Source organism: Chlamydomonas reinhardtii, chromosome 17 (assembly GCF_000002595.2).
Source record: "Chlamydomonas reinhardtii strain CC-503 cw92 mt+ chromosome 17, whole genome shotgun sequence".
NCBI lineage: Eukaryota > Viridiplantae > Chlorophyta > Chlorophyceae > Chlamydomonadales > Chlamydomonadaceae > Chlamydomonas > Chlamydomonas reinhardtii.
The window spans coordinates 4513036-4529057 of NC_057020.1; the positions used below are offsets into that span (position 1 = coordinate 4513036).

Consider the following 16022-nt stretch of genomic DNA (forward strand, 5'->3'; position numbering starts at 1 on the left):
CGTACTCGCTGTACCGTAATGCATCCGCCTCACCTGCATAAAGTACCATCCGTTCCCTCCTCGCCTTGCGCGCGCTGTGCGGCCCACCAGATACGCGGTCATGTCATGACCGGTCCGCCGCCGACACCGCTGCAGCGGAGCGGTACAGCGTGCCGACACAGTGCCACCCGACACGCCTCGCAGATGCTAGCTAAGCGATAATCCCATAATGGTTTCCAGAAAATGTTGACTTAAAACTCGAGTATCACAGCATAGCCTATAGGTTCAAGTGCAGAATGCGCAATGCCGCCCGAGCAGCAGCGGCTCAAGCAGCGGCGGCTCAAGAGCATGGAATTGAAAGCTATACATACACAAAGTAGCTCAGACAAATCAGCGCGTAGTCGGACGCAAGTCTGAATCCAGGGTCTGTCGTGACTTAATTCAAGAAGAAGCGTCATGTTAATCCCTGCCTAGGTTAAATATATTGACCAATTAACCTTTCCTTTGCTCGCTCAATCGGTGCAAGGAAACGCATGACTTCGTCGGCTGTCCCTCCATTGTGCTAAGCCTCGACCTCACCGAGCAACGTCGAGGCTCCACGCAATGAACAATTTGTGTACATATTACTACTTAGGCCGCTCTAGCATCAGTTAAGATGTTTCGAGCTCACAGCTGCGCCATGCTTGTCTCCATCCATACCTTCCCGGAAGCGGTGCCTCGAGGCAGATTATTGCCTCGAGAAGAACTTTTTGTCATCGCCAATCCTGACCGTGGCCTGCAAGATAAAATGGCTGCCGTTTTACCACACGCTCGCTCACGGCGCTGCGTTCTCGCCGCGCCTTCATATAGTTTTCGTCTGCGGGGCAACATCTCTTGCTTTGAGTCAGCCAGAACGGTCCACTCCTGGGCCGCCACACCCACACCTCGCGCCATCTCCGCACGAAGCGCCTCGCGGCAGTGCCAGCGTCGCGCGTGTCGCGCCCAATGGCGCGACTTCAGTCCATTCTGGCTCTGATCGCCGTGGCGCTGCTTGCGTCTGGAGCTGCGGCAACCCAGAACGACTGCCTCGGAGGATGTGCAAGCAGCCATCCATCTTTCGAGCCGGTTTGCTGCGACGGCCGCATGTGGTACAACGCTTGCTACATGCTGTGCCAGGCGCCAAACATCACCCTCTACGAGCGCTGCCCTTCGCCCTCGCCTTCGCCCGCGCCTTCGCCTTCGCCGTCGCGTCCTCCTTGTGATCCTCTGACCTACCCCTACGTCAACCAGACGTATCACTGCCAGTCGGATTGCCGCACCTACACGCTCGTGGATGTCAACGCCGGCTGCATGCCCAACTGGGCCGGCGCCCGTGCCTACTGCGAGAGCCGCGGCCTGGAGCTCGCACCGTGGGACACTGATGCCTCGAACGGTGCGTGGGTGCTTGCGAGGCATAGCGGCAGGGGTTTGCGGTGGAGGCCGGGGATGGCTGCATGCTTCGGGTCAGGGCACCGGTTGTGTGCACCTGCCCCCACCTTCCGTACCTCTCCATACAGCCCCTTACTTGGCGCGCGCCTGCTGCCACCTTCCCTTGATTTGCAGGCGCCCTGCACACGCTGTGCGCTGCCAACCGCTACACCTGCTGGGCGGCTGGTAGCATGCCCGATGGGCTGTGCCCGGTCATGAGCCAGGAGGGAGACATGCACTTCCAGGGCTGCAACCAGCCCGTGCGCTTCGTGTGCCGCACCACTAGTGAGTGGGCCTTTCTGCTGCCCTGATGGATTTGTTGGGATAACAGCCCTTCACGCATTGTTGAGGATAATTGTCTGTGTGATCCGCACTCATTTAAGTATGCCAGTGACGGGGAGTAATGGAACCCCTGGCCGGGTCACTGCTTTTTCCCTTCATGATTGCTATCACGCATGGATGGCATGCCCCCTTCACGGCACCATACGGACTGCGTGAAGTGCTTGCCTCGCCAGCCCACGTACCAATTATGTCACCTGGCCATGCTTCTCAGCTACTCTGTGTGTTACCCCTTTGCTTCCATGCCGCAGCGTCATCTTGCGCTTCTCCACTGCCCCCGAGCCCCAACCCGCCCTCTCCGCCGCCCCCAAGCCCCGACCCGCCCTCTCCATCCCCGCCAAGCCCCAATCCGCGCTCTCCTCCTCCTTCACCCGCCCCGCCCTCTCCCCTGCCACCCTCGCCTTCGCCTTCGTATCCGCCCTCCCCTGCTCCCCCGCTGCCGCCGTCGCCCCCTGTGTGCAACCCCTACACGGCGCCTTACAAGAACACGTCGTACTTCTGCGAGAACGACTGCCGTACATACACGCTTTACGACATTGACGCCATCTGCATGGTCGACTACTACACCGCCGACAAGTTCTGCGAGTGGAAGGGCGGCGAACTGGTGCCGTACGACGAGGTGCCCGCGTTGGGTGAGTTGGGTCGTTGCGGCTGTGGTCGAAAGCTCGGAGACAGGCTTGAAAGTCGGGTTTGTCCTCCGACTTCAGTTTTGCTGTTACTCTCGACCAAAGTCATGAAATCATCGCATCCCTGCACTTTTGCCCACCTCACATGCAGGCGCGCTGTACAAGCTGTGCCGCGACAACCGCTACACGTGCTGGACGGGCGGTCGTGATGACAGCACCGACCTGTGCCCGCTGATGACCCAGGAGGGCTACATCGTGCAGCAGGGCTGTAAGCAGTCCGTGCGCTGGGTGTGCCGCACCAAGGGTAAGTTTCACCCTTTATGGCACTGCCCCGCCCTATCTTCACTTGCGGTGCCAGTTGCAAAAGTCCATAAAACTGAACTCGTGTCATTATTACGTGTCTGTCCCGTGCAGGTCCGCTGTGCCATCCTCCGCCTCCGTCGCCTCTTCCCCCTTCACCCGCTCCTCTGTATCCGCCTCCGCCATCGCCGGCGCCACCTTCCCTGCCGCTGCCGCCATCGCCTGCACCTCCGTACCCTCCCTCGCCGGCACCCCCTTCCCCTCTCCCTCCCTCGCCGGTGCCTCCTTCCCCTCGCCCGCCCTCGCCGGCGCCTCCTTCCCCTCGCCCTCCCTCTCCAGCGCCCCCTTCCCCTCGCCCGCCTTCGCCAGCGCCTCCCTCCCCACGCCCGCCCTCTCCGGCGCCCCCTTCCCCTCGCCCGCCTTCGCCAGCGCCTCCCTCCCCACGCCCGCCCTCTCCGGCGCCCCCTTCCCCTCGCCCGCCCTCACCGGAGCCTCCCTCCCCTGCACCGCCCTCGCCAGAGCCTCCCTCCCCTCGCCCGCCCTCGCCTGCACCCCTGTACCCTCCCTCACCGGCGCCTCCCTCCCCTCGCCCGCCGTCTCCTGCGCCTCCTTCCCCTCGCCCGCCCTCGCCAGCGCCTCCTTCCCCTCGCCCGCCCTCGCCTGCGCCTCCTTCCCCTCGCCCGCCCTCGCCAGAGCCTCCTTCCCCTGAACCGCCCTCGCCTGCGCCTCCTTCCCCTCGCCCGCCTTCACCGGCGCCTCCTGTCTACCCGCCGTCGCCTGCACCTCCCTCGCCGGTGCCTCCTTCCCCTCGCCCGCCTTCACCGGCGCCTCCTGTCTACCCGCCGTCGCCTGCACCTCCCTCTCCCCTGCCACCCTCGCCTTCGCCTTCGTATCCGCCCTCCCCTGCTCCCCCTCTGCCGCCGTCGCCCCCCGTGTGCAACCCCTACACGGCGCCCTACAAGAACACCTCGTACTACTGCGAGAACGACTGCCGTACATACACGCTTTACGACATTGACGCCATCTGCATGGTCGACTACTACACCGCCTGCAAGTTCTGCGAGTGGAAGGGCGGCGAACTGGTGCCGTACGACGAGGTGCCCGCGTTGGGTGAGTTGGGCCAACACCAACCGCCGGGCTAAAGCATGCACAACCAGTCAGGCAGCATGCATGCTGTTTGCCAACCTGCCCCAAACCACCACACACCCTAACAGGCGCGCTGTACAAGCTGTGCCGCGACAACCGCTACACGTGCTGGACGGGCGGTCGTGACGACAGCACCGACCTGTGCCCGCTGATGACCCAGGAGGGCTACATCGTGCAGCAGGGCTGTGAGCAGTCCGTGCGCTGGGTGTGCCGCACCAAGGGTGAGTCGGCCTGGAGACGCCTTGCTCCATGCCTAGGAGGCCGCTTCGTGCCATGAAAACAGCGGCGGGGGCACGCTATTCGCGCATCTGAGACCTGCTAGCTGCCATGGGTTGTCCGTGCCCTCATTGGACATATGACCTTTATTCCCATCGATCAACAGGCCCGGGTTGCAGCAGCCTACCTCCCTCGCCGGCGCCTCCCTCGCCTCCCACTCCTCCCTCGCCCGCCCCTCCCTCGCCGGCGCCTCCTTCACCTCAGCCGCCCAGCCCGCTCCCACCCAGCCCGCAGCCTCCCAGTCCCCAGCCGCCGCGCCGGCAGCCACCCAGCCCGGCGCCGCCGAGCCCTCTGCCCCCCAGCCCGGCGCCGCCGAGCCCGCTTCCCCCCAGCCCGGCGCCGCCGAGCCGGCAGCCACCCAGCCCGGCGCCGCCGAGCCCTCTGCCCCCCAGCCCGGCGCCGCCGAGCCCGCTTCCCCCCAGCCCGGCGCCGCCGAGCCGGCAGCCACCCAGCCCGGCGCCGCCGAGCCCTCTGCCCCCCAGCCCGGCGCCGCCAATTAGTAAGTTGTTTCACAATTAGCAACGATTGGGCCGTGGCAGACATGTTGCTAGTGCTTGCACTTACCTAACGCCATTATCCGTGCGCGCCTACACTTGTCTTTTCTCGTGACAGGCTGCGAGGCAAATTGCGATGTGCGGTACCCCAACTGGTGAGCGAGCCGCCTGAGTGCGTGGATGCCACCTGAGTAGTGGACGCCCGTGGCCCGCGCTTGCCCCGGTGCCACAGAACCCATGCATGCTGACGAGAACAGCCGTGCCCAGTAAGAGTGCGTGCCGATTTGCTTCCCCGCGCCTGCTGACGCGCCCGCTGCTTTTGGACCGTGCCCGCGTGTGCCTGCGCCTGGCAACACAGGTACGTGTGGGTGTGCGGCAAGGACGGCCAGGCCTACCGCAACTGGTGCTACGCCGCCTGCCACGGCTGCTACCTGTACACGCCCTGCTCTGCTCCAGGCGACAGCAACGAACCCGTCATCGGTGAGCCTTGCTTGCGAGTTGCGACTCTTTCACTCCTTTGCATGCCTTGATCGCGACTGCGTAGCGATCAAAACGCATTTAAGCGTTCCAGGAATCCCCTACCTGACGCCCCCTTCCTCCGCTGCTCCTGCTCCTGTGTCCCCCGTGTCTGCGTATACACATGCGTGCGTAGGCGACAACGTGCTGAGCCTCACGGACGGCGGCTACCTCTACCGCATGTGGACCGTGGACGCCAAGCAGCGCCGCACCTACGCCGGCGCCGACGCCTTCTGCACCGGCCTGGGCTCGGGCTGGGGCCTGGTGCCGTACACCGACCTGGCGGGCTACGGCGCCGTACGCCGCCTGTGCGCCAACAACGCCTTCACCTGCTGGCTGAAGCGCGGCGAGCGGGATGACAACTACCCGCTGATGGCCGCCGATGGGACCCTGCAGATGCAGGGCCCGAACCAGGAGGTTCGCTTCGTGTGCCGCCAGCAGCAGTAAGACGGGTGCTATCTAGGCTGCACGAGCATCGTTGCGCTTTAGGATTTTACACATTATCCACCTCAAGATGCATTCTTCTCTTAAATCGATGGTGCTTGTACATATTTAGAAGATGGACGGGCCCGTTGGGCATGTTTTTTTACGCGTTCCGTAGCTGCTGCTTATGGAACATTAATCACGCCAGCAGGCCGCATGACTGCGGCTTGTGCATCTGCACACAAAAAAAGTACCACACACACCATGGATTGCCGCCTTTAGTCAACTGCTAGCAATGGACCTGACAAACATTGATTGATTCCAACGATGGATGCATCACTGTTGACCGTACATGTCGTGCTTGACCAGGGCCCCGGTGTGTGGGCGTGCTCAAATGGGCCCCTAAGCCACGCAATTCGCCAATGTAATCCGATCGGCCTACTTGTCTCGGAATGTCTGGCTGGGCGGGGCCTATCTACCATATAAGCCTTTAGGGTGGGGCCTGCCAGGGAAGCCTGGAAGCCGAGCAGGCGCGCGGTCAGGGCACGCAGCAGGAGGGTGAGGAGATCAGGAGATGTGCGGGCGGACTCACCGGCTTAGCGGCCTCAGTCAAAGGGCCGCATACAGTGTTTTGGCAGGGTAAGGGGCAAAGGCACGGTAGAGGGGGCTAAGGGCCCCACTGCTCGTATCTTCCATCTACATGAATTTGCCCCAAATCCGGCGAAGGCAGAGAAACTTTTCCGCTTCTATGAAGTGTAGACGTTTTGGCGCAGACTTGGCGGTATCTTTGAACGTTTTGGCCTTTTGGGGGTTTGGGGCTTATTATCTAGGGAATATTGTCCAGGTGCATCTAGCTCTGTAGACGCCGCGGGCCTGAGGGCATCTACAAAACACGGACGTCAATGGGGGGGCTGTGCGCGTTCAGGGGCACACGGTGGACGTTCGGGACGTTCGTTCGCACTGAAGGGCCCCCCCGGCTCTGGCCTCTGCATTATGCAAGGACTCATCTGCGCGCTTGATCGTGCGCACAAAACAACACATACCGCACACGAGCGAGTGGACTGGCACGCACGGTAGCTTGCAGGGTTTACGAGGCACTGCAAGATGCACTGTCTTGGATTGACCCTCCAGAATTCCCTCCAAGCGCCCAGCAGGCGCTGTCTCGGTGTGATCCCCAGCAAGGACTGCCAGGCGTCGTGGCAGTCTGACCGACACATTCTGCGAAACCGCAATTGCTGGACAGTGCTGGAGGAAGGGCCCGACGGAGGAGTTCTGGGCGGGGCGTGTGTCGTATGGCAAGGCTGGCAATCCGCGCTCAAGTCGCACGCACGAAGTTAGAGTCAGGAGCACTACATGGCGCACGACTTTTTAAGCGTAGCTAGCTAGCTCCGACAAATCAATGCGTCGTCGGACACAAGTCTGAACCTGTCTGAATCCAGGGTCTGTCGTGACATGATTCAAGAAGAAGTGTCAGTGTCAACCCCTGCCTAGGTGAAAATATATTACCAATTGCCCTCTATTTTTCTCGCTCAATCGGTGCAAGAAAACGCAAAGTCATACTTTGTAGCGTCGACCCAGTCTATTAAGCCTCGACCTCACCGAGCAGCGTCGAGGCTGCATGAAATGAATGATTTGAATACATAATAGTATTTAGACTGCTCTGGTGCTGACACCAGAGTTCTTCAAGCGCTATCCTGTTGTCGAGTATTGCTTCAAGGAGAAGGGCACCAACACCGGCTATTGCACGGCCACAGCAGATGGGTGCTCGCTGTACAAGGTCCGGGACCTGTAACAAATGTGAGTGCGAGTGTTTCGAGGCAGCATGCTTGCCACTGCGCGCGCGCTTCAAGGTTCGGGGTTCGAGGCACATGCACAACGCCCGATTACCCGATTATGGGATGCGGCAGACAGGCGGGATTGGAGGAGATTCAGCTGGGCCAAGGAAACGCTACTTGAGGCTGCTCGTGCCAGTCCACTGTTCACTATCCCCGACTGAGCCCCGCCACGCGCCCTGCCAGCGCACCGGAGCTGCACCCAGCCTTTCTAACCTCTCGCGCCTAATTGCCTTCACGGTCTCCTTGACGACCGGCTCAGCCTTGCGCTTTTTTGCTTCCGCCAGCAAGACATCCCGGCCGGCATACATCCGGCGGTTCTGATTGGGTTCCGCTCACAGCGCTCCCCGCGCGCGGTTAGCCACGCTGCGCACCATGAGAGCAGCAATCGTTGCAGCCATCCTGGTTGCGCTGGTTACCGTGACCACGGCCACCAGGTCGATTGACCAACCCGCACGATGCAATCCTCTGTCCTACCCCTACGTCAACCAGACGTATCACTGCCAGTCGGATTGCCGCACCTACACGCTCGTGGACGTCAACGCCGGCTGCATGCCCAACTGGGCCGGCGCCCGTGCCTACTGCGAGAGCCGCGGTCTGGAGCTTGCGCCGTGGAACACCGACGCCTCGAAAGGTAAGGCAGCTGCCTCGGCTGCTGTGCAGGGGCGGGGTGCGAGACGCGAAGCGACAAGGCCGCAAGAGCTACTAAGGACAAGGCCGGGTTGGGAAGCTGTCGGGCATGCCCTTTGGGGAAGCTTCAGGGCAAGGCCCGCACCTACCGTCAGCAGCTGCCACCTTGCCCTGCCACCCTGCCCAGACGCTTCCTCGTGTGCTCACTCGCCCGCATATGGCAGGCGCGCTGTACAAGCTGTGCCGCGACAACCGCTACACGTGCTGGACGGGCGGTCGTGACGACAGCACCGACCTGTGCCCGCTGATGACCCAGGAGGGCTACATCGTGCAGCAGGCTTGCGAGCAGCCCGTGCGCTTCGTGTGCCGCACCACCGGTGAGTCGGCTTGCTGTCTCATTGCTGCACCAGTAAGGCTGTCTAGCCGTGGAACGCATGGTCACATGAAGACACCAGGGCACGCTACCAGCGCATCCATAATCCTATTGCGTCTAGCTTGAACGGCCCAAACCGCTCCTGCATGCCATCGCAGCGGGCAATTGCGGCTCGCCATCGGCTGTTCCAAGCCCCTCGCGCTCGCCCTCACCCAGCCCTTCCCCATCACCCAGCCCTTCCCCTTCACCCAGCCCTTCGCCTTCGCCCAGCCCCTCGCCCTCGCCCAGCCCCTCGCCTTCTCCCTCTCCCTCTCCCTCTCCCACGCCCACGCCCACGCCGCGCGGCTGCAACCCCTACACCGCCGCCTACTCAACCGCTTCGTACTACAGCCGTGATGACTGCCGTTCCTACACGCTGTACGACCTGGGAGCGGTATGCATGCTGAGCTGGCGCGCCGCCGCCGACTTTTGCAATTGGAAGGGCGGCGAGCTGGTGCCGTACGGCGAGACCTCCGCCGCACTGGGTGAGCGCTGAGGGGTCGCCGCCGCCGCTTCAATTTCATACCCAAATGCACGTGCTGCATCCATTCCACGTGCACGTGCGACGCCTGCTGCATGCAGTCTGATGCCAACCGCGATCTCCATGTGCCGCCGTGCTTCCACCCGCTGCTGCTGCTTCCCCATCCACCACTGCTTTCCTACCTGTGCTTCATGGCCAATGCTTCCCCACTGCTTTCTCCCCCACGCACTGCCGTGCCTTGGCACCCTCCCAACCGCCTCGATCATGCGCACCACGTGACCCCGGCGGACCGCCCATCACACCCCACCCACCCCAACAGGCGCGTTGCGCAGGCTGTGCCACGACCGGCGCTACACCTGCTGGACGGGCGACCGAGTGGACCACTCGGGGCAGTGCCCGCTCATGACGGCCGAGGGCGAGGTGGTGCAGCAGGGCTGCGACCAGGCCGTGCGCTGGGTGTGCCGCACCAAGGGTGAGTCGGCCGGCTGGCCAGGCTGCGGTTGTCGGTAGTCGAGTGAGTTGTGGGATGAGGTGCGCGGGTGGCTGCAAGGTGTGGGCGCTGCTGGGCACCGACGGCTGAGGGCATACATAGGGCATCGCTCAGCTGAGGGCAAGTGGATACCATAAATCGGGTACTTGACAGCAATCGGCATCATGCATGGTGCTCGGCCCCTCCTCCTAACGACCCCTCAATGCTCCTGCGGCCCGCGTGCACCTACAGTGGCGGACTGCATCGTGACCCCGAGCCCCAGCACCGTCGCCAGCCCCAGCCCCAGCCCCTCCCCCAGCCCCTCTCCCTCTCCCTCCCCGTCCCCCAGCCCCTCCCCCAGCCCCTCCCCCAGCCCCTCCCCCTCTCCATCCCCGTCCCCCAGCCCCTCTCCTTCTCCCTCTCCCTCTCCCTCTCCTTCCCCCAGCCCCTCTCCCTCTCCTTCTCCCTCCCCCAGCCCCTCGCCCACCGTCACGCCGCCCACGTCCGCCGGCTACTTCGAGCTCATCCCCGAGCTGACGGCGCCCAACGTGGCCTTGGCCTTGGCCAACATCCCCTTCACCCGCACCTACTTCTTCCTGGAGAGGGCCTACGGAGCTGGAGAGGGTGAGCACAGCTGATGGGATAGATGCGTGGTCGGCGTGCGTGCACCGCGTATAGCCGACATATCGCCGCACGTCCTCACCACCTGCTCGCTGACAGGCTTGCGTGCCTTGCGCCTTGCGCCCTGCGCCCAGCTCCCTTCCCGCCCCCGCCCGTCCTCACCCACACTCGCATGCCCCTTCCCTTGCACCTCCCCTTGCCCCTCCCCTTGCCCCTTCCCATGCCCCTCCCCATGCCCCTTCCCATGCCCCTTCCCATGCCCCTTCCCGTGCCCCTGCCCGCAGGCCTGAGCGTCGCGCCCAACACGGGTGTGCTGGATCTGGACAGCGGCTTCAAGACCAACTTCAACGCCAACAAGAACCCCGGCTGCTCCGGCGTCATCATAACACCCGATGGAGTGCTGCACCTGTTCGGCGGCGACGTGGGCAGCGGCGAGCGCAGCCTGGGCGACGGCCGTCAGTACATCGCGGTGAGCACTGAGGGGGCGGGCAGTTGGTTGTGGCGGTGGCGCGGCAGGGGCATGGAGACGACGACGCTAGGACACAGCCTGCGAGTAATCGAGCGAGTGGACTTTGACACGTGGATAGCACTTGTGCGACATGGCGGTGGTGGAGGCGTGCATGGCGGCGTGGTGGAGCGCTTGAGCTGCGCGCCTCCTCCCGCAGCGCATGACGTAGGGGTCCGCCTTGTCGGCCCTGCTGGCTCTGCTACTCCCAAAGAGCGAGGGACGGCACTCCCTGCATGGACTGGCAGCCGCCGGGCATCGTCGCCGTGCTCGCGCCCCACCTTCCAACCTGCACCCCACGCATGCACCCCACAGAAATACAACGCCGCCACAACGTCTGTGAGCCAGGTCACGCTTATGCAGAAGAACCGCTGGTACCCCACCCCCCTGGTGCTGTCCGACGGCAAGGTGAGCGGCGGGGCGGGCTTCGGCCATGGCCCATGGCTGCGTAGTTCTTGCACTGTTAGTTGATGAGCCCGCCCAGCTAGCTCGTCCACATTCCTGCTCAGACATGGTGCGGCTAGCTTTACGCGCGCAATGAGGTCTTGCACATGCACCTGGCCTTGTGCATACAAGCCTTGTGACACAGGCGCACATGTCATATTGACGTATTCTCACACATGCACCCTCGCTCGCTCGTTCCCTTGTACCCACTTGTACACGCGCGCGCACACACACACACACACACACACACACACACACACACACACACACACACACACACACACACACACACACACACACACACACACACACACACACACACACACACACACACACACACACACACACACACACACACATGCGGGCGCACCTCGGAGACGAGGCTGAATGCCAAACGCCCGGGTAGGGGGTTCCAGGCAACATATGCGGGTGAGTATACTCAAGGTGACAACTGGGGCAACATCGACAAACGCGGAGCTCGGTAACCGGCGTCGGTATTTGTTGGTAACTGCGCGCGCGTGTATGGCGGAATTTTGTTCCGTTTGATTCTTTGTTTAACACACACACACACACACACACACACACACACACACACACACATAAGCATCTCACCGCATTGCATGCACAGTCCTGAGTGTTTCCTTCCTTGTGCTCTCTTGACACACGCACACGCACGTTCCGGTTTCGCGCACGCCCTTGCCCAGGTGCTCATCGTGGGCGGCTCTGACGCCTGCCTGGTGGGCCCCACCTGGGACTTCGCTGAGCTGTGGGATCCCGCACAGCCCACCGCGCCCACCGCCAGCGTCACCATGCCGCCGGCCTTCGTGGCCACCATGGGGTTGAACTGGTGAGCCGTGGCAAGGCGAGGCGTTATGCGATAGGCGTTAGGCGTAAGGCTTAGGCGCCTGCGCCCCTGTTCTCAGCGTTGTAGAGCGTGCTTCCTTTCTGCAGGACGTTCAGCATACGGCCCCGACCCACCGTGCCAAACTTTGCGGAGTGCATGCCTGTTGGAAGCCTGCTGGAAGTGCCAACTCGCATGCGCCATTGCGTCAGCTGATGGGCTACCGCCCTTGCGTTGCCCTTGCTGCTTCACAGGTACCCGTTCATGGCGCTCATGCCCAAGGGTGAGAGAGGCACTTTGCCATTGCCCACCTGCACCTTGGCTCGGTCCACCGTGCGTGGGATGCAGCCTCACTGTCATCGCATCGCCCAACCCACCACACGCGTCACGTGCCCCTGCAGGCGAGATCGTGTGGTTCGTGGAGAAGGGCGGCGCGGTGACAGACAAGAACTTCAACGTGCTGGTCAACCTGCCGCCCTTCCCGGCCGGCATCACGTGAGTAAACAGCGCGCTGGGACCTGTTGGAACGGCGCATGGGCATCAGGCTACAGATGTTGGCGGCCCATGCCAGGCGACTGAGACGCGGGGCCGGCGCGCACAAGACACATGCGGGTCACCATCTGACGCTTGTGCGCGCCGCATGTGTCTTCGGAGCAGCTGCAACTCTTGCATTTGGTGGAGTGGCTTGTACTGCCCTGCAATTCGTGCGCGCTCGCTGACACGCTGCCTCCTGCCATCATCCCCTCACGTCATCCCCTCGTACCCTCCTCCCCTCCTTCCCTTCCACCCACTCGCCCCCGCAGCTACTGCACCATGTTCTACACCACCGCTTCCGTGTCGCTCATCGCCGTCGCGCCCCCCGCGTACGGCATCGGCTTTGTGATCTTCGGCGGCACGGTGCGTTCCTGTTCAGGTGGCGAGCGTTTCTGCTGTGTTTTGCTCAGATCACATGCGTCAGCTACCGCCAACACACAACTGGGTCGCAGCTGCTGAGCCTACGCACCATTTCCCGCCACGCTTGTGCCAACAACCTGTCTGGCTTACGCGCCTTCATCGCTGCGCTTTGCGCTTCCTTCCACCCTTACACAGGACTGCAACGCCGACATCAACACAGTGGCCGCCACCACCAGCCTGCGCATCTCCATCACCTACTGCAACACCCACCCCTCCGGCATCTGCGTCAGCGAGTGAGTAACATGCCACCGCAATACTACCGTGTGCTTCTGCACAGGCAGGGGAGGTGCAAGGCGCAAGCGCGCCACAGAGAGCGACCCGAAGCCTTTCGCCGCTCACCTGCCGACCCCGCCTGCTCCGGCCCCGCCCCCCAACACGTGCAGCTGGGAGGTTGAGGACATGCTGGGTGTCGCGCGAGTGATGGGCGACTCCACTCTGCTGCCCAACGGCAAGATACTGCTGCACGGCGGGGCGCAGGTGAGGGTAGGCGCGACGGGCCGGTGCGTGTGTGGAGAGGACGAAGCGGGGCCTGAGGGCCGCGGCGCCTCGGCCTGCTGCCTAGCTTGGCTGGACTCGCGGGTGCATGGTGCACCCTCTGACAAGCGCATGCAAACCGCTCGCTCTACACACGCATACCTGACATACATTATGCCTACGCGTTATGCCTGTGCACAAACATATATGCTGACGTACGACGGTACACCTGCCACGCCCCATCTTTCCGAACAGATGGGGCACGCCAACGCCGGCCCCGCCGCCACCAAGGCCAACTTCCAATCGCTGATGTACGACCCGTACAAGCCCGCCGGGCAGCGCTACAGCAAGATGGACTTCGCGCCCATTGCGCGCGTGTACCACTCCGCCAACTGCCTGGACGTCACCGGCAAGGTGCTGGTGGCAGGTGAGGCGGGATGAGGGCGGGAGGCGGCAACGAGGTGGGAGGCGGGGGGAATGGACGGAAGGAAAAGAAACCCGACACGCGAGGGGTGGATGTCTGTGGCTGGCTGCAAGTGTGGTCTCTGCCGCAGTGGCAGGCTCGATGCAGGCGGGAGGCAACGGAAGGGATTCCTCGGGCTTCCCACGCAGTCCCTGCTACCTGTTCTGGTTAGCTGAGGACCGTCAAGGACTGGCCTCCTCCCACACAACCACACATGCACCGCAAGGCACACGCACACAATCGCTGCCAACCTCCACACGCCCCCGTCGCCACACAGGCTGCGAGAACTGCGACCCCGCCTACTCGCAGCTGGCCCCCGGCATGAGCCCCAGTCCCAAGGCGCCTCTGGAGTACCGGCTGGAGTGGGGCGTGCCGGCGGAGATCGCGCCCGGCAGCGTGCGTCCAGTCATCGGGGCCCTGCCCGCCGACCTGCCGCGCGGCGCGTGAGTCGTGCTGAGGGGCGGGGAGGGCATGCAGCGGGTCGGTTGGTCGTGACCTGCCTCATGCGGACCTGCCTCCACTCCTTGCTGCCGCGGCGGCCTGCCCTGTCCTGCCTCATCCTGGCCTGCCCTGTCTTACCCTGCCGGGTTTGCCGGTTCGCAGCCGCGCCACGTTTGCCAGACCATTCTTTGTAATGCCTGCCAAGTGCCAACCCCCTTCCTTTGCCACACCACCCGCAGTTCCATCGCGGTCCCCTACACCTACGCGGGCTCCATCCAGGCTGTGACGCTGGCCGCCGCCTGCGCCACCACCCACTCCATCAACATGAACCAGCGCGTGGTGTTCCTGGAGGTGGGTGGGTGGGTGGGTGGGAGGATTCGTGTGTCTGCAGTGCCAGCAGCACGGCCTTTTTGTAAATGTCGCAACATGCCTGGTCTGGGCAACGGCGGGGTGCCATGTTTTGGTCGCATTGCCAAGTGTCCTCGACCCCTGGGTGTTCACATCAAACCGCATGCATGGGCGGCCTCCCCAACTCAAACGAACAACCCACTTCCCCATTCCATTCTCTGCACGCTGTCTGCTAAGGCCCCGACATCCCCTAACAACCTTCAACCCCTCTCCCCCCTTCCCCGCCGCCGCTGCCCCGCTTTACCCCCTGCTGTAGTTCACGGTCCAGTCCAGCGGCGTGCTGCTGGTGTCGGCGCCGCCCGCCGGCCTGTTCGGCAAGAGTCTGCTGGGCCCCCACATCCTGTTCCTCGTGGGAGAGGGCGGCACCTACAGCGAGGGCAAGTGGATTACCGTCACCGACGTTTAGACGCTGAGATCAGTGGTTAATCCAGGCGGCTCAACAATACATGGACAATACCGTAAGTATGAGGCTGTGAGGCTTATTTTGACACGCAGCATGAAGTTCTGAAGGACCTGCCGTGAGTGTGAAGCTGGGACGTGAGTATTTTGTAGTTTGTGCGTGGCGCAGGCTGTTGCTCCTCGTGAGTGGTGGATGCAGCACCCCCCCACTTGTTTCCTAGGATAAGCGTAATGATGCGTGTATTGGGTCTGCCTATGCTGTGGTCCAGGCGGTGTCTTGTCTTTAATGTGTATTCTTTCCGTACTCTATTCTGCACCGTTCGAAAGGTGCCAATGCTCACCATAAGTACCATAAGCTCACAGCATACATATATACGCCGTTTTGCATGCTTGCTGTGCAACGGCTCTCGCGCGCCTCATTCACTCCTTATTTCAACTCTTCAACACGCATATGTCCTGCAAAGGCTTGCGATAATGTGCGGCCGCGGGACGTTGCGCGGGCATGACATCCACGGTATGGATGGCGGGGTGACACGAGTGATCGGCCTTATGGCATACTTGGTGGGCAGGTGGATTTGCTGGGGGGCGGCGGCAGGTTGGGGGTTTCTGCCTAGGCATGCAGGATGGCGTTGCCAGTTGGGGATTTATGAGGCATGCGCGCCTCCAACCAAAACACAGTGAGAGACAACGTGTCACAGCAGGATGGTAATGATGAAGTCATACGGTTTGGGATTGCATGATGTGCTCGTAAGCCAGGCCGGCACGGTCGCACGCGTTTTGGTGGCCAAATCAAATGTTTATGCAGAGAACTAGTCCTTTGTACTTTGTTCGCGGCTCTTGCGGGAACAGTTGCAGTCAGTCAGTGCCGGAAGCAAGGTGACTGCGAGTCATGCAATTGATGCAATGCACGCTCACAGCCTGGAGATCCATCATCGCCCAGGTTCCGTATGGGCGGTATGCGCGCCGTCACCACATGTAAATAACATCTCAAGCATGTCAGGCGCTCACTCAGGCTTACTGTTCTCGAATTTAGTCCTCCACTCCAGCATGTGAACAACATGTATGCGTGTCGTAGCGCATCACGTCGTGGGGATTCGCGATAG

General features: G+C 62.5%; 2 protein-coding genes across 2 annotated transcripts; both read left to right on the forward strand.

Annotated features, from left to right (window-relative positions):
* Positions 1 to 204: 204 nt before the first annotated feature.
* CHLRE_17g732566v5 (uncharacterized protein) lies at positions 205 to 6926 on the forward strand. Its single transcript, XM_043072453.1, has 10 exons — positions 205 to 1390; positions 1561 to 1710; positions 2016 to 2396; positions 2542 to 2694; positions 2805 to 3800; positions 3905 to 4057; positions 4219 to 4611; positions 4725 to 4761; positions 4965 to 5086; positions 5259 to 6926. Exons 1-10 carry the CDS (start codon positions 964 to 966, stop codon positions 5567 to 5569), a joined length of 3123 nt encoding a protein of 1040 aa, XP_042914912.1. The 5' UTR covers positions 205 to 963; the 3' UTR covers positions 5570 to 6926.
* Positions 6927 to 6974: 48 nt separating this feature from the next.
* On the forward strand, positions 6975 to 15910 carry CHLRE_17g732600v5 (uncharacterized protein). The gene is made up of 17 exons (XM_043072454.1): positions 6975 to 8011; positions 8232 to 8384; positions 8539 to 8904; positions 9220 to 9372; positions 9622 to 9993; positions 10275 to 10459; positions 10811 to 10903; positions 11644 to 11786; positions 12035 to 12063; positions 12182 to 12275; positions 12584 to 12677; positions 12870 to 12967; positions 13118 to 13211; positions 13464 to 13635; positions 13949 to 14114; positions 14352 to 14463; positions 14777 to 15910. The coding sequence occupies exons 1-17, from the start codon at positions 7753 to 7755 to the stop codon at positions 14924 to 14926; spliced, it is 2733 nt and encodes a 910-aa protein (XP_042914913.1). The 5' UTR covers positions 6975 to 7752; the 3' UTR covers positions 14927 to 15910.
* The last annotated feature ends 112 nt before the right edge of the window (positions 15911 to 16022 follow it).

Excerpts from the sequence above, each read along its gene's own strand:
- CHLRE_17g732600v5 (XM_043072454.1), top strand. The coding sequence starts at position 7,753 with ATGAGAGCAGCAATCGTTGCAGCCATCCTGGTTGCGCTGGTTACCGTG. Across the intron at positions 12,276-12,583 it reads CCCTTCCCGGCCGGCATCAC|CTACTGCACCATGTTCTACA; the intron begins GTGAGTAAACAG and ends TCGCCCCCGCAG. Across the intron at positions 14,464-14,776 it reads AGCGCGTGGTGTTCCTGGAG|TTCACGGTCCAGTCCAGCGG; the intron begins GTGGGTGGGTGG and ends CCCCTGCTGTAG.
- CHLRE_17g732566v5 (XM_043072453.1), top strand. The coding sequence starts at position 964 with ATGGCGCGACTTCAGTCCATTCTGGCTCTGATCGCCGTGGCGCTGCTT. Across the intron at positions 2,695-2,804 it reads CTGGGTGTGCCGCACCAAGG|GTCCGCTGTGCCATCCTCCG; the intron begins GTAAGTTTCACC and ends TGTCCCGTGCAG. Across the intron at positions 3,801-3,904 it reads CGACGAGGTGCCCGCGTTGG|GCGCGCTGTACAAGCTGTGC; the intron begins GTGAGTTGGGCC and ends ACACCCTAACAG.